Raw genomic sequence first — 9,925 nt, 5'->3', positions numbered from 1 at the left:
ATTTGTTTGATAGAGGTAAGCACAGCTTTCCTTTGTTCCTCCTATTCGTGGCACATTTTGCTGACAACACACCAGCCATCATGATGGCGCCTTCTCATCTTTGGTATGCTTTACTTGGGTGTAAATGCAGAGCGAAAACAGAGACGAGCGCTGACTTAAATTGGAATTTTATAGCAGCAATCACTCTCAACAAAAATGACAAGGAGGAGGAAAGAACAATTGGAAGGACCACAAAAAAATATAAATCGTCAACCAGCCGTTTTCAATAAAAGACACACATATCAAGGCTACACCCCACTTCTTGGTTCTCATTAAATGTTGTGTCTAACAACCAAATCGGGCCCTTAAAATTCTCCTTCTTTCGTTACCATAATGAAATTTATTCATTGTCAAGAAAACACAGCTCTCGTACAGTGCACTAAGTCGTCTTTGTTTTTCTATTTTTGCAGTACTTTCCAAACATCTAATTAGGAAACAACTTGCCCAAATCAATATCCTGGTTGGCTTGTCCTTTTCTGCAGGAAAGTAGCAACAGACATGGCGTTCGTTAGGCAAGCAGTTCTCCTTGTCGTCCTCGTTGGCGCCTGCTGGGCTCACAAGGACGGTGCCCCCGACTCGGCTTGCGCTACCATGATTCCCCAGCACAACGACTCAACGCACGACGTGGCCGGGCCCTCAACCCCATTCCACTTGGTCCAGGATAAAAGAGACTTCAAGGCTGGAGACGTCGTCGCTGGTGGGCGCACATTTTCTCTCTCCATGCGAAAGGCGTGAAAGGCTCCCTAGTTACATGAAACATCGTACAGAGAGACTAGTGCGATTTCGGCCTCTAGCGAACCGTGCATCAGAGAGGCTGCTAAATAAATTCAAAAGAAAGAGAACAGAGTGATTTATTTCACTCTCTTTTCTGTCCTTTCTTAGTAAAGGGCACAGCATAACGTATGCACACTGCGGCGTAGGCAGTTATTATACTATTCCCTGAGCTCCCCTGGCTCCCCAAATGAAAGAGCGCGCTTAAAAAGAAATATATCGCACTGCTCACCGAACACGTCTAGTTCGAGATACGGAAAACTGATCGGCTATTTTTCTATCGTTTCTGTCGTGTCGCGGCACACACTCACGTAGTGACCGTATGGGCAACGATGTCACCCCAACTCAACACTAGCGTGTGCTTCAAAGTATCGCCCATTTTGATTATTACCATGCTCTCAAGTGTCCTAATTCTATCATATCGTGCAGTCGTTTTCTCCACCGCGGCGAAAACGGACAAAATGTTAAGGTAGAACTTATTCGCACCGAGTGCACGAGTGTAAGCGATAGTGCTTATTTCTTGCGGTGGTAGTAACACAGCAGCAAAATAACTGTAACACGCACAGCGCCCAGTCGATTAGAGGTGTCGTTCACTAAAGCGAAAGCCTTAGATGGCCCATCAACCGCGAAAATTGACCGGCGTCCCGCGTCGGCGTCCCACGTCGGTGGCGTACGACTGATGGAAAAGTTATCACGCGGGGATGACGTCACCACATGAGGTCATCATGACGTCACGGTGAAGTCACCAAACACGACGTCCCCTGGTGACGTCATCACGACGCATCATTGCCTGGTCAAACGTGGCCCGATCCCGGGGGCAGTGCAAAACAAGGCGAGGTGCAGAAAGCTTACAATGCCTGCGATTCTAGGCGCATGCAAAACTACTTCAGTTGCAGAAAAGTTTCGGAGGAGGCTCGGGAGGTTCAGCACATCCATAATGACGAAAAGAAGAAGATGGCTTTCGCCTTCTACTCGAGTGAGGCGGATGCATTAGAGACCCTGATAGGTTTTATATTACGTAATCACGTACATGCCAATGTCCTTAGTATAAATATTACGAATGAAGCTTTTAGTACAAGTCAGATTACGCCAGGAAAGCCACAGCTTCACCACACAGCAACTACAACAAAACACTCGAAAGTGTACGAGTTCTTATTGAAATAGTTTTCAAGAGTTCCTGTTTTTTAAAAAGGGGGGGGGAGCTTAGTTTCTGTTAGCGAAAAGGACATCAGTGCGGTTGAAGACAATGCTGGCACGAGTTAGACACAAGCAACTGACAGAGATAGTAGCGCCATCCGCAACGCGAACTACTGAGGCTCGTGCAAGAGATAGAAGATTTCGATCTGACGTCTGAGCACGGCACTTCTAATGGAGAAGCTCGAATTGTGTCCATTAACCAAGTGACATTAGTTCCGTTGACGTCAACTTCAAGAAGATATTGGCGTAAGTCAGGTGAACAAAAAACCTGAGGGCGAGGTCATCAATGCACCTGCACGTCCATAGGAGCTGTCTATAGAAGCTTTCCCTACGAATGTAGGGGAATATGGAAGGCGAAGAGAAGGGACAGGGTTCGGGCAAACAAGGCTTAATATCGCTCGAGAATTTTCCTCTTTTTCTGCAGTGTCTCAACTTTAGATTTTGGTATAGCGATTTGAGCCAGATGAATGGGGCGCCACTCACTCAGACAAGCGTTACATTGCCGAGTATAGTATCCCATCTGTTCATGCTGCCGCGTTCGTGACGGCTGATAAATTTACCGACGTCAGAGTTTAGTCTGGAGAAATAATGAAGGGTAAGAGCGTACTGAAGGCGAACACACAATGAAGGCATACACACGCACACACATAGCGCTACTTTCCTAAATCGCTAAGGTCATTGGAAATTCGGGAATGGCTACTTCTTGCTTCCCAATCTCGCTTGAACAGGTAGATCGTGCCCACTAGTCTCTTTCGTCATAGCGAGGAAGAATACGCCTAGCGTCGCAATGTTCTCACTGCGGTATTCGCCACTTGTGCTCATCATTTTGTCTTGAGTGTACAGTCATGTTATATGGATGTGTACATACATGCATGCTTGAGATGATGTCGCAATTAAACAAGAAGCTTACCCCAATTACACCCTGTATCAAATTAGCAGACGTGTGTGTGCGTGCCTTCATTGTGTGTTCATCTACAGTGCATTCTTACCTTCATAAACATAGAATACCAACATGCCCACTTAACCACCTTGGAGAAATACATTTAAAAAAATCGGGAAGGTTGTACTAAGTCGCGCATGACTTAAAACAGCGAAGCTGGACAATTCTGAAGTCTAATTTGGTTGCTTATAGGTTGTTACTCGGCTTTAGCTAGGTGACGCTAGGCTGCTAGGTTGTTTTCAGCGCAGAGTGGTTCGGTCAAACCGCAGACAGTCACAGACACGACACGGATGTGCAAACTCCAGAGACAGAAACTCCCGCTGAAACTGAGTGTTCGTCCCTCGTATAGATCTACGGGCACGTCGTCATTCGCGTAGGGCTTCCATCGCTCCGTGGTCTTCCCGCAGCCACGGCTGCATTTCGTGTTCCTTAGCATTCTCTCGTTGATACGTACGGCTGAAGCATTCCGTACAGGCGCTTCAGCGAAGCTCAAGCATGCGGCCACGGTGTTTATCACTGGGTTAATCCTGACGGTTTTTTAGACATTTTCTCAATTACTGGTTACGTCTCTCTAGAAATATTAATTGGTCTGTGCCGCCCATCTGTTCCGTTCTTCATTTTCAGTGGACTAGCGGTGAGTAGTGGGATTGCCCAATTTCGGTGGCACATACCCGCTCATGATGATCATAGATTTCGCACACATTTGTACAGATCGATGTTTTTACAGCTGGCTTGATCAGCTTTGCTGTTAAAATACCGCTATCCTAGGCAACTGCAGCCGCCTGAGTTGTAGCTTGCGATCATGCAGCCCCTTCTTAGGGAGGCATGGTGTTAAGTGTGAAGCAGCGACCATTGCGGAGCTCCGTGGGGAAGACGGTGATCGCTAACCTGCACGGAAACGTTAGATGTTGTAACACAGGTGAAGGAAACTACTCACTAGATTTGCGTATGTACAGGCATATCAAAGCCATTCATCAAAATGGAAACCCGCTTGGACTAGGCCTACTTTGTCTTCCTCACCAACAATCACTTGCTCAGCCTGCATTTAATGTCTATGCCGTGTGGCAACAATAATAATCGAAATGAGGTAGAGTTTCTGACGCCTCCTGTATGACCCTCTGGAATAAGGGGCTCCCTACTGACTCTGTCTCTTTGTTTTTTAACAGCGGAGCTGTTCTAGGGGTGGGCCTGACGACCGTTGTGCGTCGTCGTCGCATCTCACACTCCGGTTTTAGATGCACCCATGGATGGCATAAATCCCTGGGTCATGGACAAAGCGGTAGCCGCATAGTGAAAGGGGAAAGGGCGGCTCGAGCGTGAGTAGGGCCTAAAGTCACTGTAGCAGCCGCGGGTGCGGCATTGGTGGAGTAAAGCCGCACCTGTGGCTGCTACAGTGACTTTAGGCCCTATTCACGCCCTGCCAATAACGTAATCGGAGACACCCACACAAAATCACAAAGCATCACAGAAAATCTCAAGCGACACAGCAGAACCACAGCTCCGCAGTATCTGCAGATTTGACAATGGGTGGAAATGGGGTAAGCATTTTTTTAAATTGCGAGATCATCTCCAGGATGCGTGCACAGATCCATATAACATGACTGTACAGTCAAGACAGAAAATGATTAGCGCAAGTGGCGAATACCACAGTGAGAATATCGGGACGCTGAGGGTATCGGGACGCTTGGCACTGACAAAATAGACTAGCAGGCGTGATCTACCTGTTCAAGCGAGATTGGGCAGCAAGAAGTAGCCATTCCCGAATTCCCGATGCCCTTAGCAATTTTTTTGCTCCGGTCATCGGTCATTTCTGCAAATCTTTTTCCAGTGCGACTCCGCATGAAAGCGTAAATGCACGGGGAAACTGAGCGAATGAGGTGGTATGGTGCAACCACAGAGTTTGCAAGCGTAAATGGACTCGTCCTGTAAAAAACTGGTGTAACTTGTGATTTTAAGACAGGCTTTCTTCCTGCATTGGACATAGATATGCCGCTGCTGCTGATGGTTATGATGACGTTGAAGATGGCAAATAATATTGAAGCAAAACAGAAAGCCCAGCTCACAGCAATCCAGATGATCGCGTTGCATTGAGAATTCTATATGTGACGAAACTGATCCTCTGGTCACTCATCTAGGACATCCGTGAAAGATTGTGCACGTCACCGCCTCTCAGGTGCAACAGCTCTTTTGATCACACTCTTCTCCTTGCAGTGACGCTGTCCTCTAGCGGCACGCCCTTCAAGGGTTTCTTCGTGAAGGCTTTCAACGAGAACAACCAGGAGATCGGACAGTTCGAGACCAGCCCCGAGGCCAAGGCCGTCACCAAGTGCTCCGGCGTCACTCACACAAACCCTGCGGAAAAGACCACCGTCAAAGTCCTCTGGAAGGCGCCTGAGGGAGCCGCCGGCAAAGTGCACTTCAGGCAAGTGCAGCGCACAGCGTGCTTCCCTATATTATACTACGTTTTATGAGACATTTACAAACTATCGGATAAACTAACCCATTGCAAGCACAGTTATTTTAATTAGGAATGTTAAAGATCAAGCGAAACTTTCTCGCGAAAGTAATTCAGGAATTCCCAAAAGGAAGTCGATTACTTTCGCGTTATAATGTTGAGAACTTTTTTTAATATCGCGAAGACAATATTAATGAAGTCCGCTTGCATGTTATTTTTACTGTTAAGTTTGTCTACTGCAGCATTTCACGCTTCATCAAAAACGATTTTTCAAAAATTACCCCGGCATAGGTTCCTTTGGTTTCCTTGGAAAAATATCAGTGACCACACTGAATACTCGCTATATACGCACGCTACACAAAAGGGTGCTATTGTAACCCGCGAGAATAACGGGTGCACAATACTCTGGTTAGATGATTCGCCGAAGTTCGCGTTCGTCTCCTCCGCGAAGCAGGGTGCTTTTGTTACAAGGGCTCGAAAGAGGCACCTTCGGTGTAGAATGCGTACATTGCCAAACAAGTCATCCGTATGTGTTTTCCCAGCGCTGACTTCTCAGATGGTCGTTATAGGGACATACCAGCATGGGTGCATATCCGCAGCCAGTGATTGGTTGAACATTGCAGGTTAAAGGCACAATTACTGAGTGTCGGGGATCAGCTGCCTGAATGTGCGCATCCGCCGGGATACTGCTTTAGGATGACCGCAGCCGCCAGAACTACACCACCTGTCTTTTTCTTTTTTCTCAACAAAATCACTCCGTGCAAGTTCTTGATTGCAGAAAACACGAATGAAATTAAAGAACACGCTACTGGGTACCAAAGTTACACATCTGATATGGTGTTGACAAATACCTGTAACAATGAAACGTCATTCAAAGCAAAGTAGAGTATTTCTTTTTTGCGACGGTTTTGGCATAAACGATAAGTAAAGAACAGGACATAAGCTGAGCGCTAACTTTGTATAAAATATTATATAGCAAGTCGCAAGTCGCAAGAATTTCGGAATAAGGCTCCGCGATGGCATATTGGGATGCTTTTGCTTTAGTTCCGATATAATTTACTAATAGTTACTGCTATTTTATGTGCGAAAACCACGGTACGATTATTAAGCAGGCCGTAGACGGGTAGTGCTTTTTAATTGTCACAACTTGGGATTCTTTGAAATGTGTTAGTAAGTGGTTGCTTATTAAGGCGAACGCGTTAGATGCCTCATCAAAAGCGCAAATTGACCGTCGGCGTCCCGCGCCGCTGAGCACAGCACGAGTGATGCAAACAAGAATCATCACGTGATAACGTCACAGATCGCTAAAATTTGTGACGTCATGATGACGTCACAAATTTGCCGTGAAGTCACGTGACGTAACATCACATGATGCCGTCATCACATGACATCGTAGAATGGTCAAAGGTGTGTCGATTCAAAAGCAGGTGAGGTTCGATTCGATCCTGGAGGCTGTGCAAAACCACGCTAGGTGCACAAAGGTTTCGGCAGGTGGCGGGGCAGTATCAACACTTCGACTAAGAAGAAAAGGAAGGTGCCTTTCGCCTTCAAGTCGTCTTAGGTGAATGCGCAAGGGACCCTGTGAGTTCTGAGCATATATACATACAAGGAGAGAAGCAAAACGAGAATTTTCAGTGAATATCATCCAGTAACTGTCTTGAACGCGCAGTGCACGGCGGCCATAAGCGAACATAGAAATTCTATAGGAAAGAGAGAATGGGACAGAGTGGAGGGCGACTATTTACATAGCACCTTCATCTAAGTACACGAGTGTTCTTCCAGATCGTCTCCATGCAAATGCTGCCGCCATGGCCTCGCTTCCGCATCGCCGAGCGTAGCAGCGCTGCACCTGACGTGCTACGCTGTTTGTATCAGTGGGCCTGGGCAAAAAAATACATGCGCATTTATTATATGCTACGGTTTCTCATAGGCGGGGGGGGATGAAGGGCAATGTTACATCTCAGCCCCCACCCCCCATCCACCCGCTGGCCGAGTCCAAAGACAACAGTCTTAACAATGGATGACAAAATGAAAATGAAGTGATGACGGGCCTCTCACAATGGCCTGCCTTTGGTCCTTTGATTTCGGCGACTAACGATGGGAAGTAAACCGCTCTTGAAATGCAACATCAGGGGCCTTCTGCTGCCATTATCGTCCAAAACTTGCGTGGCCACAACCCTTCTGTTGAAACAATGACGGGACACGGCCTACTGAGTAAAAGTACGGAGCACACTTAGCGCCCCCTCCCCCCCCCCGCCTTAGGTGACTTGAGAGGAGGGGCACGGTCATCCCCCCCTGACCTCTCGTGCGAGCGCCTATGCATCTACGCAACCAATACGCGCGCGCTTTCAGTAAAGGAAAACGCTGTTGCGACATTCTTTTCGCTTCTTCATAGCTGCCCTTCGGTTTGTCGCCACAAACGCTGACAGGCCGCGAAAAGCAGGCGTATACATTCACTTTGTATTGTAGCAACCACTGCGTACGTAACATAATATAGAAAAGAAATGTATTTCCTGTAAATAAGTGTCGTTCGAGATCATGCCAGTCAATAATGATGTACCAGAGCACTGCCCATTCAGAACATGCTACAAACTGAGAGAAATGTTTTCAAAACGCTCATTTATACACCGTAAGGTTTCATGCTAAGAAATCACTGAAATATGCGTCCTGCGTAATTACAGAAACTATAAATTTTGTAAGAGCAATCGCTTTCGACGATTTCATTGGTCTGAGTAAACCAAGGTAATTTTCCGCGAAAGTAACCTAAACCAAATTCCAGTGGTATTTTTACGTTATGTAGTTCTAAAACCAGCCTTTATTCATGAATACCTTCTGAATTTGAGATATTGATAAAGAACCCTCAGGACAGACATGAACCTTCCCTGAAAGCCTGGATAGATATCGGCCGTCACATCTTTGCAGATCTTGCATAAATGTTGTCGCCTAATTCTGTTATTCGAGACCTTAATTTTTTCTAGTCCATTAAAGAGCAAATTCACAACAATTAATGTGGAACGCTCCGTTCCAGGAGTCTGCTTGCTGAAAGAATGATTGACCTATTTTGTGGCTTTGCGGAAATTATGATTAAAAGCTAAAGCGCGTACGTCTTTTATTCGGTAAATTATGCAATACCGGAACAGGCGAGCGCGTTTCGCCAGCTTTTAGACAAACACGATGTTACAAAAAAATAAAATAAAAATAAACTAAACATGCTGAACAAAAAAGAAGCGCTGTCAGCTATAGCTGCTTGCGTAGTCGCCGTGTATGCGTTAGCGTCAATATACAAATGACGACATACACAAAAGTGGGATAAACGCAATCGCTAATAGATTACACTTGCTGAATTTGCTGCGCGTCCGCCAACCACAAGAACGCAAGAAGAAAAACGAGACGTTAATATAAGGACGCTCCTGAACGTTATTCCATGCATTAGCTCTAATGCTTCGGCAAAGCAGTTTCCGCTAAAAGGCACTAAGATAAGCTTTTAATGCACTTTCACAAATCCAGGCAGGGCTTATATTAGGCAGCGAGGCCCATCAGTATCGCTGCGCCATGGTTTCGTAAAAGCTCAGCCCAAAAGCTCTTATCCGAAGCTCATCGATGCCCAAAGGACAAAGTTGCGCGTGACAGTGAGAGGACCACAGTAAACAGGATCCATATAATATTTAATACTGGAACTCTTAAGCGTTACTGAAAAAACCTCTCTCTCTCTCTTTTTCTTTTCTTTTCTGACTCGCTGCCCTCACAATACTAATATCCAGGCTGAAACATAAGAGTAGTATAAAAGCATACACATTCATAAATCCAGGGCAAGGATTGTTGTATTTGTTCTTACGGTAACCATATTGCGTTTGTTCGCACCCCCTCTGATTTTGCATGTATCGGCACTTTGCAGGGCAACTGTTGTCATCGACTACCACAAGAGCGTCGGCGGTATTCAGAGCACCGTGGCGTAAGCATCGTCTGAATGACATTTTCCACTGTACCATGCCGTTTCAACGACTCTCCACTGATAAGTGAACTCCGCTCGTCTCGCAACATTCGAAAGCTTCATTACCAGGACAAGATTGGGGTATTAATAATAAAGAGAAATCTCACCATTACCTGTCTATTGTGTCAATAAAAAAATGAAGAGAAAAGAAAAACATGAGGAGTTACGCTTGTGCTTGCGTGCTCGAACGATGACCACAAACCTTAAAATCACGCTTTTTGTTTCTCAAATGGCAGGTTTCTAATGACCGTCACGACTTCGAGAAATAATAAACATTGGCCGAAAATGATAGCGACAGAAAAGTTTCGCATTTGGAAAGTTTATTTTTTTTGTAGTCAAAAGAAATTGAAAGGCTATTCCAGGGAAACTTTGTATTTTACTTTCGTAAGGCGTCTTTCGTTACTGATTTGTTGGATGTTAATTGGTTCGTGGGATTTAACGCCCCAAAGACTCAGTCTCCGACAAGGGCCATAGGGGAGGGCTCCGGAAATTTCGACCACTTGGGGTTCTTGAATGTGCACCCACATATAGC

The 9,925-nt window shown here is 45.9% G+C and overlaps 1 protein-coding gene across 1 annotated transcript; it reads left to right on the top strand.

Moving 5' to 3' along the window:
* Positions 1-516: 516 nt before the first annotated feature.
* Positions 517-9,505, top strand: LOC119394478 (putative defense protein 3). Its single transcript, XM_037661778.2, has 3 exons — positions 517-736; positions 5,159-5,369; positions 9,298-9,505. The coding sequence occupies exons 1-3, from the start codon at positions 538-540 to the stop codon at positions 9,356-9,358; spliced, it is 471 nt and encodes a 156-aa protein (XP_037517706.1). The 5' UTR covers positions 517-537; the 3' UTR covers positions 9,359-9,505.
* Positions 9,506-9,925: the final 420 nt, after the last annotated feature.

Source organism: Rhipicephalus sanguineus, chromosome 5 (genome assembly GCF_013339695.2).
Source record: "Rhipicephalus sanguineus isolate Rsan-2018 chromosome 5, BIME_Rsan_1.4, whole genome shotgun sequence".
In the NCBI taxonomy this organism is placed as follows: domain Eukaryota; kingdom Metazoa; phylum Arthropoda; class Arachnida; order Ixodida; family Ixodidae; genus Rhipicephalus; species Rhipicephalus sanguineus.
This window is presented reverse-complemented; position numbering and strand designations above follow the sequence as displayed.